At 43.0% G+C, this 15,564-nt stretch overlaps 2 protein-coding genes across 5 annotated transcripts in view; one reads left to right on the top strand and one right to left on the bottom strand.

The window, feature by feature from the left end:
- Positions 1–416: 416 nt before the first annotated feature.
- On the bottom strand, positions 417–8,425 carry LOC140729463 (large ribosomal subunit protein P2-like). Its single transcript, XM_073049231.1, has 5 exons — positions 8,312–8,425; positions 5,186–5,309; positions 5,060–5,108; positions 1,151–1,237; positions 417–530 (listed from the first exon to the last, which is right to left on the bottom strand). Exons 2-5 carry the CDS (start codon positions 5,306–5,308, stop codon positions 454–456), a joined length of 336 nt encoding a protein of 111 aa, XP_072905332.1. The 5' UTR covers position 5,309; positions 8,312–8,425; the 3' UTR covers positions 417–453.
- An 89-nt stretch (positions 8,426–8,514) lies between these two features.
- pidd1 (p53-induced death domain protein 1) overlaps positions 8,515–15,564 on the top strand; it is a 67,086-nt gene continuing 60,036 nt past the window's right edge. For 2 of the 4 annotated variants that reach the window (XM_073049232.1, XM_073049235.1), the window contains exon 1: positions 8,515–8,602. The gene's annotated coding sequence lies outside the window, so the exon portion shown is untranslated. Of the gene's footprint in view, positions 8,603–11,585; positions 11,776–15,564 lie in introns of those variants that run through there. The other 2 variants (XM_073049233.1, XM_073049234.1) reach the window with 1 other exon arrangement.

Raw genomic sequence — 15,564 nt, forward strand, 5'->3', positions numbered from 1 at the left:
TCTGTGTAAATATCTCATATTACAACGTGGGACACCTGCGGCCGAAAATCCGGTGCGGCCTTTACATTTAAAAAAATGATTTTATTTCTAAAATTAGTGCCAGCGGCTTAAAATCAGGTGCGCTCTGTAGTCCGGAATCTACGGTAATTGCTAATTGGTAGTAGACAAAGTGGGAATAAAGGGAGCTTTTTCTGTTTGGCTGCCAGTAACTACGTTCCACAGGGGTCTGAGTTGGGACTGCTTTTTATGTTATGTCATTGACGGGGAAACTGGCAGAGCAAACTCGATAGGCCAAAGGCCTAATTCTGCTCCCATATATCATGGTGCAGTTTTCGCAAAATGCATGGGAGTTGCGGACCAGCTTTAAATACAAGAACTGTTATTCTTATGTTTGACATTCACACATCACAAACACAAAATATTATAACTGTTTATTTTAAGCCAGCTTTCAATTTAATCAAAGAGACCAAAGCCCATGTCATCATCTGATTCTTCAGACTCTTCCTTCTTCTCCTCTTTCTTCTCTTCAACTGAAAATAATTTTAAAAAAAGTCACAACCAAAACCCTCAATTCTCAGACTAAATTCTCTAATAACAAAAAACATTTGGGAACTAATCACAAGAACACCAACATTGAGTTGAGAGCATCATGTATGTACTAGTTTACACAGTTCCCAGTTTACAATTTTTAGATCTCTAGCCTAACATCAATTTCTTAGCAGTAACACTGAACAGATAGGTCAGGAACAGATTTGCTTTATAAATTTGAAGGAATGATGCAGTTCTTTTGTCTACACTGTAAGAATGTACATTCTCGCAATAAATTGCGCATCCTTTGACACTGGCAATCTGGGGGGAAAAAATCAACTGATGTGGCTGCACATCCCAGCACCAAAAACCAGCTACATAAAATGTTATAGGATTTAACAGTAAGATGTACCTTAATGTCTCATTTTAGAACAAAAACTGTCAATAGCTCTCTGACCATACCCACAAGTTTATAAACCAGATCAATGTCCTTTTATAAGCTTTTTTCCCAGTGCAACTATGTATATAGTTTTAGTCAGATTTGCCTCCACTGCTGTAAATTACAATTTTATACTAATTTACATTTTTCCACTCATCGCCTCAAGGAAAACAAATCACTTACCAGCAGCAGCTGCAGCTGGTGCAGCAGCACTTGTGGCACTAACAGCAACGGCACCTCCACTTGGGACACTTGCAAGCTTGGCATTGCCTAAACGAGACAACTTGTCAACTCAGTTCTCATTTACTTTACTTTATTGTCACCAAGCAATTGATACTAGAGTGTACAATCATCGCAGTGATTTACTCACCACCAACCCAAGAGAAGGTCAATTTGGCCTCATTTAGCCAGTTCAACAATTCAAAGGTAATGCCCGCATAAACCTGCACCCAAAATCCACCAGGTATTAACTGTTTCTCCACATGCAGCAGATTGTTTGGGGTTCCAGTAATTTTCCTTTGTCTTCTGCACAAATTAATTGCATGGCCACCTAACAATCAAGAACCTACAAACTTCAAGTAACTTCTACCCCCACACAATTCCAGAATGAGCCTCAGCATCTCATGCTAATAAAAATTTATACACAAGTGAATATTCAGGGAATGAGGCACAGAAGTCAGGTAAAGAAATTTTTACCAGCAATCTCAATCACACTAATCTGTGAACACTTGCCTCAGGGCAGGGTGGTGGCTTTTTCTGGCAAGTATGAAACAAGCCCTTATTTCAATACCATCTAGAACAAGTGATACAACACTGCAGTAATGGAGGCAAAAAATCAGCAGGAATCTCTTCTCCCTTCTTGGGTAAATAGAAGAGATCCTATAAGACAGACACCTCAGTGCTCTGGCCAACATTCTTTCCCCACCTCCAATTACCAAAAGAAAACTCAGCCATCCTTCTTTAAGATTCTAGTCATCTAAGCAACTTCTTGCATTAGAATAGTATACTTTATAAGAATCACTTCAGCTAAATGAGCTTTGGAAGTGAAAGGCACCCTAAATGGTTCCTTACAAATTGACAGTGGCAAAATGGCCAACCATAACCACAGGTTAAATTTAAAATAACCATTAACTGTCTAAACTTCTAGACATAACTACTAACATACACGGAACCCACCCACCCAAGCAGAAAAACAAATTTAAAGCTCAAGTAGTTTTCAATAAACCACTGAATTTATTGCACCATTGAAAACTTAGTTAAGATCTAATCCAAGACACATTGCTAGACAATGATGCTCCTTGAATACTTTCATGGGATATTTGCTGCACACACTAGAAAACAGACGGGGTCTTGGTTTAACATCTTTTCAAAACATGTGTCCTCAACAATTTGGTACTACACTAGAATTCCTAACTAGATTGTGGCCTAGTCAAGGGTTTAATTCCATCCTGTAGCTTGGAACCAATGGTTGGTAAATAAACCACTAGTTTTACCACCTAAATTCTCAATTGAACTACCCATCACCACTGCAGCACAAACTAATCCAAAATTAATTTTCCACATAAAATAACCAGATTTACCAATACCAGCATCTTAACCAAGACCCCTGATGCTATACAAGTACAGTTTAAAGCCTGAACAACATTCCAGCCTTTTGTTGACAGTAACAAAGCCTGATCCTGAGATACACACACACAGAAAATGCTAGAGAACTCATGGAAGAAAGAAATAGGGGGAGCATCAGTGGGAGGCAATGGGCGGGCAAGGAGTTAAGGCTGATTTATACTTGTGCGTACGGACTACGCCAAAATGCTAGTTGGCGGTGGGGTTTCTATGCCACTGTGTTGAGTTTCTTCGTGAGAGACGTGGAGGAGGAAATGCATTTCAAACATTTTCGCATGTTGGCAGGTAGATTTGATTATCTATTTTATATCAGTGTACACAGCCTACAGACATGGCGGAGAAGCAACTGGAAATGCGATGCTACCAAGCAGACCAATCACAGTTGTTGCAGTCTGCGTTGTCTTGACGCGAGTAACTTTTCTGGAGAGGTACACGTCACCCTACGGGGTAGATGCGACGCACAAGTATAAATCCGCCTTTATAGTGAGGGGGAGGGGTAAAGAGGATGGGGAATGGTGAAGGTGGGGGGGCACTGCCAGAAGTTGGGTTGGAGGCTACCCAGACAGAACACAAAGTGCTGTTGCTCCAACCGGAGTGTGGTGTCATCATGACAGTAGAGGCAGCCATGGATTGACATGTCAGAATGGGAAGTGGAATTAAAATTGGTGGCCACTGGGAGATCCCACTTCTTCTGGAGCACAGAGCATAGGTACTCTGCACTTGTTCTGCTACACTTGCCCCTACACCTCCTCCCTCACTACCAGAGTCCCAGTCCTTCCAGATGAGTTGACACTTCACCATGAGTCTGTTGGAGTCATATACTGCATCCAGTGTGGCCTCCTGTATATTGGTGAGACCCAATCTAGATTGGTAGACCACACTGCAAAGCACCTACACTCCGACCACCAGAAGCAGATCATCCAGTAGCCACGCATTTTAATACCACTTCCCATTCAGTAATCGTGGCCTCCTCTGTTGTGATGAGGCCACACTCAGATTGGAGGAACTTTGTAATCCACCTGGGCAACCTCCAACCCGAAGAACATCTATTTCTCAAATTTCGTGTAATGCACCACCCCATTCTCTCACTTTATCCCCTTGCCTACCAATCTCCTCCCTCTGGTGCTCCCCCTTTTTCTTTCTTCCATGGCTTTCTGCTCTCTCCCAGTCTCCCTTCTCCAGCCCCGTATCTCTTTCATCAATCAACTTCCCAGCTCAGCACTTCATCACCCTCATTCACATACCACCTCACATTTCTCACCCCTCCCCTGCTCAGTCCTGCCCAAAAGGTCTTGGCCCAAAATGCTCACTGTGCTTTTCTTCTCCCCCCCCATAGATGCTAAATGGCCTGCTAAGGTCCTCCATCATTTTGTGTGTTGCCTGGATATCCAGTATCTGCATCTTTTCTCCTGTTTCAGTGATCTTGACAAGGCAGATTCAGAACTGGTTTGTCCACAGAAGGCAGAGGGTGGCAGTAGATGGAGCACATGCCTGCAGTGACTAGTTGCATTCCTAATTATCTGTTCTGGAACCTCTACTCTTGGAATGACTTGCAAGAGGGAAGTAGTCTGTTGATGGCACTCTGTTGGTGCTGTAGGTAAGATCCCTTTGTATGTTACAAAACAACATTAATAGGATGTAGAGCTGCCATGAGTCACAGATGGAGAAGTGTAAAGTGATTCACTTCACATGGTTGAAACTGAAGGCAAAAATACAGGGTTAATAGCAGCATTAACAGTATGGAGGAACAGAGAAATCTCAGGGTCAATGTCCATAGATCCCCCGAAGTTGCAGTGTAGATTGACAGAGTTGGCCTTCATTAGTTAGGCGAGATTGAGTTCAAAAGCCACAGAGCAATGCTGCTCTATAAAGCTCTGGTCAGACCTCAATAGGATTATTGTTTTCAGTTTTGGACACCTCATACAAAGGATGTGAAAGTTTGAGGGTGCAGAGGAGATTTTCCAAGATGCTACCTAAATTGGACAGTAGGTCTTACAAGGAAAGGCTGAGCAAGCTAGACCTTTTCTCTTCAGAAAACAGATAATTTAATAGGGTAGTACAAGATCATTCAGTTCCAAATCTTTGGAACTCTTCCTTGATGGTGGAAGCAGAAACTTTGAATAAGTAGATATTGTATATTCAAAGAACAAAGCTAAAAGTTACTGCTGGAATAAAAAGCAATGGCTACATTAGCCATGAGCTAATTAGGTGGAGAAGATGCCAGAATCTAAACTGGAAGCCCCCAGCCTTTTTTATGCTATTAGGCAAGTGGTCTGTGGACCCCCAGGTTGGGAACCCTTGGTCTAAATGGTCTTCTACTGCAAGTACCATGTCATTTTGAATAAAATAATTTTAGGCAGGTAGATTAAGAGAATTGTTGGCAACCTCATCAGTAGAGTGATCATTAAAATTACTCTTGCATCCCAGGCCTATAACTTTAGAAAAAAAATAATAAACAGGGTGACTCACCAGCACTGATGACATCATCTACATTCTTGCCTTTCAGTTCTTTGATCACCTGAAATTCATTTTAAAGTGTTAATTCAGTAAATGGGAATTCAGTAATACCAATGCTCTTCTATGCACAAACAATACCTTGTCCAATCGCTCATCATCAGCCTCAATTCCAACACTATCAAGAATCTTCTTGATATCCTTTGAAGATGGGGCTTCATTTCCACCCAATACAGCGAGGAGGTAAGCTGCAATGTAACGCATCCTAAAAGACAAGCACCAAATAAATTATCAAAAATGCACCCATGTCAACATATACAAGCTTGAGTCATTTTCTTGTTGTCAATCACAGTAAATACAAGTAACACCAAAAAAAATCAATGATAAACCTCAATCAATTGGACAAACAACCAACGTTTGTCAACAATAAACCATGCAAACACAAAGAGGAAACAATAGATAATATATATCAAGAACACAACCCATATGTAGTGGGAACAGTTCAGTGATGAGGTGAGTGAAGTTATCCCTTCTGGTTCAAGATCCTGATGATTGAGGGATAATAACTGTTCCTGAGGTTCTTGGACCTTCTTCCTGATAGGAGCCATGAGAAGAGCATGGCCTGGACAGTGGGGGAAGGGCCCATTGATGGATGTTGCTTTCCTGCAACAGCACCCGCTGTAGATCCACTCAATGGTGGGGAGGGCTACACCCATGGACTGGCCCATAGCCACTACTTTCTATAGGCTTTTCCATTCAAGGGCATTGCTGTTGTCATACCAGGCTGTGATGCAACCAGTCATTATACTCTCCACTGCACATAAATATAAGCTAGTCGAAGTATTAGATAACATGCTGAACCTTTGCAAACTAAGCAGAGATGTTGCATGTGTTCTTTGTAATTGCACTTAACCAGACCCAGGAAAGTGTCTGAAATGCTAACACCGAGGAATTTAAAGTCATTGACCCTCTCCACCTCTGATGCCCACCTCCTGAAGTCAATAACCATCTCTGTGGTCTTGCTGACATTGAGAAGTTGTTGTGGCACTACTCAGCCAGATTTTCAATCTCTGCTGATTTGTCACCACCTTTGATTCAGCCAACAACAGTGGTGTTGTTAGTAAAGTTAAATATGGCTTGGAACTGTGCTTAGCCTCAGTCAGAAGTATAGACAGAGTCTAGCAGGGGGCTAAACACGCTAGGCTTGTGGTGCATGGAGACTGTGGAAGGAGCAAGGTGTTAGAATGAATTTGTGCTACGAAAGCCAAAAATACACAAAATCTTCAGATGACATAACCCAGATTAGATAGCGTGCAAACTCTTGAACTTCTGCCTAGTAGATACCTGCACCTAGACAATATCCCTCCCATTCATGTACCCATCCAAGGTTAAAAAAAATGAACACCCCATTAACCACTTCTTGTATGAAGCTTTGTATCTGGACTACTCAGGCCGGTTGGTAATTACAAACTCCCCGCCTTACACTGGTAGTGCAAGATCTAATTTACACTGGGTTTTCATTGCCACAGGCTCTCAATATTGACAGTATTTGACATTTCCCCAGTCGGGCAGCCTTGAAAGGGTTCACCGATTCAAGGGGTCCGCTGTTTAGTGACATTCCTTCACCCCAGGTTAGCAAATCTTTGAGATTCACTAAGCAGAAAGGTTGGAAACTATCACAATATTTGTTAAAGGAATAATGGATATGGTTACTGTGGTAAAGGGGTGTATAAAGATCAATGTTAATCAGTGCTAGCAAAATGGCCTAATGTACTTCTATTATCTAAGCACATTCCTTAAATTCACTATCCTCCAGAGTATAACAGTAATTGTAACTTGGGTCGAATGCCATCCAATGGCAAACATTATACAAAATGGTTACAATCCATCCAGTAAAAGAAGTTTTTCTCCCGTTTTAAAGTTTGAGAGAATGGCAGTGGAAACAATGGGTTTTGAAGTTTTGTTTGTTCAACAAAGTATTTCAGCAGACATGGTGAGCTTCCACCCAAACCCTTCAAAAATCAAGTCAAAGCAAAAAAAATCTGTCAAAATCTCAATCAGGCACCTATCCAACAGAAACGCAAATCATCCTCTGTGCTCCGCTGCTACCCAAAACAGCAAATTTGTTTAGAGAAATGCAGCGATTACACATTTTGCAGAACTAATAGAACAAAATTTTTGTTTATTTATATATATATATCTGATTTGGTGAGATACCTAGAGAAAAGTACAATTTTCCCCAAGTATGAGATAAACTCTAGAGTTGCCTGTCACCTCAAATATAAGGATTTTGAAGCCACAATCATATGAAAAGATCCTGTGTAAAGAGACAAAGCTTTGCTTTGATTGGGAACTTTTGGAATTATCTGTCACAAGGAACCACGGTGGGTCAGATATCCACAAGACTAGCAGTCTTAAAAGATGGATAAATTGAAGCCTCAATCAAGAATAACTTCCCCATCATAACGAACATAAGGATGTTCCTTAAATATTTCAAACCTTTCAAATAGACCATCCCACTGTAGAAGGTAAAGAGGATCCCTAGCTTTTCAAATCCTGAGTTACATTAACAAAGTAATTCCAGCTTAATAGCAAAAAAATTCAAAACATTATTAACTGGAAAAAAACAACCTAGTCGTCTGTTAACATTTTGTTATAATCTTCGGATCCACCATTAAAAAAAGGGCAGTAGAAGGGACAACGGATAGTGTTGGGACAAAAAACCACGACAAGGGAAAAGCCCACCACCGCCCCAGGTCAGGCCGACGCCGGGAGGACTAGCGAGGTGAGGTTGAAGGAGCCGCGACCGAGAACGCTGGTGTAGGGGGTGGCCGGAGCTCTGTCTGCCGGCCCGGAGTTACCGTCCCATCACCGAATGTCAACGCACATCCTCAGGCCTGAGTAACAGTCGGGCCCCGAGCCAGCCGCACGTGGGAGCGGTGAAGGCAGGCAGAGGCTGCGCCCCGTCCCCCACTCGCCGCCCGTCAATTCAGTGACTAGTAGCCGGAATAAGGGCGCTCTTTCCTGCCAAGAGGCGAATCCCGACTCGGCCGGCATCGTCCTCATCCCCCTCCCCACACCGATGTGTCCGGGGCCCGCCGCTCCTTCAGCAGCCAAGCCCCAGTTAGGCCTCAGCTTTGCCCCCTCTTCAAAACCTCGTCCTCCCCTGCGACACGGAGCGTGTGGAGCCTTCGGGTGTATGTCGGCGTCCGAGAGAAGCGGCATCCCAACCGAGAGCAAGCGCGGCTGCCGGCGGGGCCAACTTACTTGGAAGGATAGGGGAAGCGCTCGCCTTTCCTCCGGCACACGCAAGGCGCTAAAAGAAAGAGCCTCGTCCTGGTTCACCCACATAAGGAGCATGCGTCGGCAGCTCGCCATGCTATTGGGCAGTCGGAGCCGGCCTTTGGCCAACCCCACCGCCGCCTGAGTAATCCTCTACGTGATTGGTTAGAAGTTTTTGAACGGCGTTTGGGGTCGTTTGATGTCAAAGAGTTGGTGCTGTTGTCGGACAGAAGGTATGTAACAGAATGTTCCACTGCATAATGAAGCCACCACCAGGTAAGACTCTGAACATCTTTCACAGCATTGTATGTCTTTGAATCATATTAATTGCTAAGAACGTTACCTGTTGAATCCTACAGCTTCAGTGCTCAGCCGCAGCTGATAAAGTCAAAGTCGAGTTTATTGTCACAAACACAAGTTATATGTATTCACAGTTGCACTGAAACACGTATTTGCAGCAGCATCACGGCAACATAGCATTGGATTTGGCTTTCACAAGAAAAACCTAAACATTAAATTATATTCATTTTTTATATGAAAGGGCGCGATTACATCAATGTGATTGCTATATTGAGGTAGTGATGAGGGTTCTGCAGGTTGGTTCAAGAAACAAGAGGTAAATAGTTGTTCTTAGACCTGACACAAAGAAATAATGTAATGCCAATGAATTAATTAAATAATAAACCACAATTCCCCCTCCCCATACCCAACCCAAGAATCCACATTCTTTTACAACTTTGTAGTGACAAGTTTATGTTACAAATTAAAAATCCTGATGGCCTTATAGAGTTCATTCTTTAGGAGACAAATATTGAGAATTAATTAATAATTAAAGCAGTGGTCTACTAAGTGAAGAACACAAGGAGCTATAGATGATGGAAGTAAAATTGAATAGATGACGCACACCAGGTCAGACAGGAACTGTGGAAAGTGAGTCTTTCATTGTGAATGTTTTAATTTAACACATTGAAGATTTCACAGATCGTACAACTAAGACACCGCATAAAATGAGAAAAATCTTCAGAGGCTGTCCCTCAGTGTCAAGGGTCCATCACTAGAGTTCTGAGGGTTCTAAGGTGACCAATCAGTCCATCTGCAGATTTTGCACAGGTGGGACAGGTGGAGCTTGGTGGGTGGATTGGACTTGTGCTCGGCCTCCATGTGTTCCTGATGAACGTACTCAAATTGCTTTTAGCTAATTTTATGCTTCTCAGTCAATATAGGTATTTGTAAGCTTGGAACTCCCACTGACTAGAGTGAATCTGACGTCTGTTCTCAAAGATCACTTCTATGACAAAGTTTCTAGAAAGGTTTACTGTCTATTCTCATACATTGCTTGCTGTGTTAAAGTTTAATTTGGGCCACTAATGTTAACTGTGCAGGTAACATGGATTGACATTAAAACTACTTGAACATGGACAAAAATAAAAACACAAAATGCTGGCAGAACTCAGCAGGCCAGACAGCATCTATGGGAAGAGGTAGTGATGACGTTTCGGGCCGAAACCCTTCATCAGGAGTGAAGTAACATGGGATGGTCAAGGGGGGATAAGAAGTGGGGGGAGGGATAAAGTAGAGATCTAGGAAGTGATAAGTTGGAGGGAAATGGGCTAGGGGGAAGGTGCAGAATTATGGGAAATAAAAGAGAAAGAAAGGTAGGGTTGGGGGGAAGCCTACACCGGTATCTGTCCTCCTCTTTTCTTGCATTATATCGACGACTGCATCGGCGCTGCTTCCTGCATGCATGCTGAGCTCGTCGACTTCATTAACTTTGCCTCCATCTTTCACCCCGCCCTCAAATTCACCTGGTCTATTTCCGACACCTCCCTCCCCTTTCTAGATCTTTCTGTTTCTATCTCTGGAGACTCCCGATTTGAACATGGACAAATTCTTGATGTTAAGGATATTGGTTTATCTATCCTTGCTCGGGAAGGATTTTACAGAGGCAGCATTTCTGATACATTTCTGAGTTGTGAAATGTTGACTGCAGGTTTCCATATGTCTGATGTGTATATGAGTATGGTAGATCACTATGGAGTTCTAGACCATGAATCTAGGTTTGACGTTTTGTCCTTCAGACAGGCCTAAGGGTGTGTTGGCACGTTGAAGACAGTGGTGGATTTCATCACCAGTGTCTGGTCTTTCTGAAATCTGGGAAGTCATCTACTTCGTTCAAGATCCCTTCACGGATGTTAACTATCAGGGTGAGAACATGTCAGTGAAAGAGGTTTTTTAGCATCAGAATCAGGCTTGTGTGAAATTTGTTGTTTTGTCACAGTACTACAGTGCAATATGTTAAGAAATTACTATCAATTACAAAATAAATATTCAAAAGATAAATAAATAATGCAAGAAGAGAGCAAAATGATGTAATGTATATGGTTCCAGGGCCATTCAGAAATCTGATGGTGGAAGGGAAGAGGCTGGTCTTCAGACACTGAGTGTACGTTGTGCTCCTCCTCAGACTCATGTACCTACCTCCTCCTTGATGGTAGTAATGAGAAAAGGGCATGTCTGGGTTAGAGAGGGTCTGTAATGTTGGATGCCTGGGAATTTCTAATACTGATGAATTTGTGCATGTATGTTCCAATAACATTTGCAGAGCGAATGTTTATGGTATGTACAGTGAAATAAAAATGTCTATGTGTGTGTCAGGCTACGTGTCCAATACGTTCTGAAATTACTTTATAAGCCCGGACGGAAATTCCTCTGCCCAAAAAAAAATTATCACAGTCTTTGTTTAAATGATAGTTTTCTATTGGAAGAATGCTCGCCAGTTATTTGCAAAGCCGGTGGTGCTGAAAGTTAAGCTTGATCTATAGCGTTACCATCTGTCAGCTCGGACTGGGAAGGACAGGTTAGACGGTTCACGACTGAAGCATTTTTGTAAGTTGGAAACTAAATTTAGTCATAAAATATATACACAAAAAGTCAAAACAGTGCAGAACTTTCTTTACGTTCATAGACTTGTCCGTTTGTAGTGTTATCAGGTCCATACATTAGTAGTATGAGCACATCCCGTGTCGAAGGCACCTTTGTGTTCTCTTTGAAAGATACTCTCTTAACAGAGAAAGAGGCATCTGTCAGTGTTTGTGTACGTGACTTGAACAGGAAATGCAGAAGTGGTCGGGTCAACAGTGAGAACCAATTAGCTCTTTGCAATGGCGAGGGAGAGAGACGTCAATAGCAAAGGTTTTGAAGTAAGAAATGTTGCGAAATCCTTAGCACCCTAACATCACAATTCCGGAAAGTTATAACATCCTGACCTCGGAACATAGCAACTCGGATCGCGTCGTGAGGCGGGGAGAATCTTCCCCACAGCGCTTTTTACTAAAACTGGGCAAGAGACGCTTGAAATCCAACGTCTCTTTAAACTCGTGGAAAACTTTTTGTTCAATTCGCGCTGTGTTGCCCGTTCTTCCGGCGCGTTTCATTTTGGTGCTGTGCGGGTACGTGTGATCGGGAACAGTTCTTTAGCTGCTCTATTTTTCTTTCCACGGGCCAGATACATAGTTTTCGTGAGGATATCGATCACAGATGCTGAACGGCAACTGTTTTATGTTTTAATTTTGTATCAATCCATTATCAGGGCAGGTCGATAGAATATGAACCTCACAGTCTCGTGACACTTCCTGAACAAGAGCTTTGTCTGGAGTTAATTTGAAGGAATTTTATCCACAGTTTATTTGCTTTGTAAAATGAATGTTTTAGCTTCGTAGAATGTGATGACGTGTCGCAGTAATTTGTATTGAAATAACTCCTTTACTAAACCGGAGAAAATCTGCAGATGCTGGAAATCCCAAGAGAGAGACACACACACAAAATGCTGGAGGAACTCAGCAGGTCAGGCAGCATCTGTGGAAAAGAGTAAACTGTTGACATTTCGGGGCTGGAAGGGGGAAGATGCTGGAATGAAAAGCTGGGAGGAAGGGGAAGGGGAACAGCTGGAAGGTGATAGGTGAACCCAGGTGGGTGGGAAAGGGCTGAGGAATCTGATAGGAGAGGAGGGTGGACCAATGGAGAAAGGAAAGGAAGAGGGAACCCGGAGGGAAGTATGAGGCAGGTGAGAAGAAGTGTGGGTAATAGAGGAAGGATGGGATTTGTTTACCAAAAAGAAAAATCGATATTCCATCAGGTTGGAGGCCACCGAGACCGAATATAAGGTGTTGCTCTTTATGTTCATTGTGACACAAGAGGAGGCCATGGACTGACATGTTAGAATGGGAATGGGAATCAGAATTGAAACGTTAAGCCTCTGGGAAGCCCCGCTTGTGACAGTTGAAGTGGAGGTGCTTGACAAAGTGGCCCCCCAGTTTAATTCAGGGAGTTTCTCGAAAATAAAACAATGCAACAACAACATCAGCATCTGAGGAGCATCATTGAAAGAAGATTGAGGATGCGAAGGGCAGGTGGTGAATAGAGGAAGTGCAGGAGGTTTAGTGGCAACTTTGACCTGTGCACGTTCTTCACCCTGTCAATACCATCAGCTCCCAACACCTTACCCCAGAGTTAAGAACAGAATGTGGGGAGGGGTCATTAGACGCATCAGGGACAGAGTGCCAGTGAAGATCTGCTCAGTTGGGATTCCGCCCTTGTTGGGAGTGCCCACTGCAAGCCATGGGTCCAAACTGGCCACCTCCCCTGACCGGCAAGAGGATGAAGTGGCCACATCCCTGCTGAAATGATGTTCACTTGTAAATAGGTCGTATCCATACTGAAGTTTTAAAACTTAGTAGTTCAGTCCTTCAGTCACAAATCCACTTGTTGGAAGAGGAGAATATAGCAGGAGACGTCAACAGTGCTCTAATTGTGATCAGCCTCACAAATGGAGACAAGTTTGATTGTGATAACTACATAGCATTCAACCTGCTGCGTAACGTAAAGACAAGCGTCACCAGAATAAACACCTCCTCTAGTGGTCAAAGAATTGCTCCGTGATCCAAAAAGTGAATTCCATCTGCAGAGATGATTGTGCACATGATCTTCACCACACAACAAAATGCAGGGAATTGCTCCAATCACCGCACATGGAACGATTTGCCCTCACTCAAGTCTCTGATGGCAACAATCGAGAGGCACTGTGAGCGATCATACTAAACGCAGGTGCCCACACAAGATATTTACTTCATGATAGTATGTAAGGCATAATTCAAACTTGTGTATCTACAATAGTCAATTGTGGTGAAGACCAATGCCAAGCAAGAGTGCAACACTTTTTTTTTGCCAAGATTTTATTCTTCACCTCCACTAATGGAACTAATAAGAAACTCTTCAGCCTAAGAGACTACACTCCAGAATCAAAGTCACAAAATTTCAACAGCTGAGTAAAATTATGCAGGTGATGTAGGTTGTGGACTACAGGAGGGGTGGAGACAGGCTAACCCCTATGACATCAATGGATCTAGGGTTGAATGGGTGAACAGCTTTAAGTTCCTCGGCATAAACATCACCGAGAATCTTACGTGGTCTGTACATACCGGCTGTGTGGTGAAAAAGCAGAGCAGCACCTCTTTCACCTCAGATGGTTGAGGAAGTTTGGAATGACTTCCCAAATCCTAAGGACTTCCTATAGGGGCAGAATTGAGAGCATCCTGACGAGCTGCATCACTGACTGGTATGGGAACTGTACCTCCCTTAATTGCAGGACTCTGCAGAGAGTGGTGCAGACAGCCCAGCGCATCTGTAGTTGTGAACTTCTCACTATTCGGGACATTTTTAAAGACAGGTGCGTAAAAAGGGCCCGAAGGATCAATGGGGACCTTTATCACCCCAACCTCATACTGTTCTGGCTGGCACCATCTGGGAAACGGTACTGTACTGCAGCATTAAAGCCAGGACTAACAGGCTCTGGGACAGCTTCTTCCACCAGGCCATCAGACTGATTAATTCACGCTGATACAATTATATCTCTATGCTATATTGACTGTCCTGTTGTACATACTATTTATTACAAAGTACCATAAATTGCACATTTAGACGGAGCCATAACGTAAAGATTTTTACTCCTCATGTTTGTGAAAGATGTAAGAAATAAAGTCAATTCAATACATTTGTGCATGGCTGAGTGCTGAGACCTAAGCCATCATTAACCTGTTCCGTAAAGCATACTAGAAGAGGCCTTGCACTCAACATCTGCAAGACAAGGTCCTTTACCACCCTGCCCTCCCTGCACAGCACTTGCCCTCTGTCAATAAATGTTTGTGCCAAGACTGCAAGAAAGAAGACTACTTCCCATATTTTGGGAGGCACCCCCTAACAAAGGCAGATACCAATGATGAAATTGAACACCAGCTTGCTTTTTAGCATTTGAGGAGGAAGATATTTGAAAATCAAGACCTTGGGCCTGATAAAAAACCCACGAGCAGTAGTGATCCCTGCTTTCTTAATGCTTTGGAAGCCTCCACTGCCTGAAGCAGATATCTGAAGGCAATTGAAAGATGCTACCATTGTTGTCACTGCAAAATTTGCCATATTCACTAGAAAGATCAGCAAATCAGTGCCAGTATCTTCCACCAGGTCAGTATCCTAATCTCGCACTATCAGATTCTTTAGGTAGGCCATGCCAGAATCCCAAAACAGACAACCTATTCAGAGATCTTTCATTGAAGATTACCAGGCAGAGTGAGGAAATTATTCAAGGATGCGCCAAAGCCTTGGTGAAGAAATGCACCATCCTTATTGACTCCTGGAAATCTCTTGCTTTTGGCCACGAAAAGTGGAGAAGGAAGCAGTTGAGATAGTATTGAGAACCTTGAGTTTGTGCAGATGACCAATGTAAAAGCACCACTCTTCACATTCACCACGAAACCCCTCTGCCCATCTTTGTAAGAGTGCTGTTCCCACGTTAGCCTGAGCAGTTACCTCAGAGCACCCATGAAGGGAACCAGAGGGGCTGCCTAAGAATAAAAGGATTAAGAACTCATTTGCTCCTGTCACCAATGTAAGGTAGGGAAAGTAATGCGGCATTTTGCTATTAACCCATATATCCTCATGACTTCAATAACCAGTACAAAAAATTTAAGATCATAACCAAGATTAATTTAGTCAACATGAACTGATACTGATTCCACTCTTAGTTACATCTCCTGCTCTACACCAACCTGTTGTTTCTTCAAGGCACCATGCTTCTGCTTCGTAGGCGTAGGCAGAGGCAAAGGCATCAGCATATAGGAGGGAGATTGAAAATCTGGCTGAGCGGTGCCGTGAGAACTGAATGTCAGCAACACCAAGGAACTTCA

Source organism: Hemitrygon akajei, chromosome 6 (assembly GCF_048418815.1).
Source record: "Hemitrygon akajei chromosome 6, sHemAka1.3, whole genome shotgun sequence".
Classification (NCBI taxonomy): domain Eukaryota; kingdom Metazoa; phylum Chordata; class Chondrichthyes; order Myliobatiformes; family Dasyatidae; genus Hemitrygon; species Hemitrygon akajei.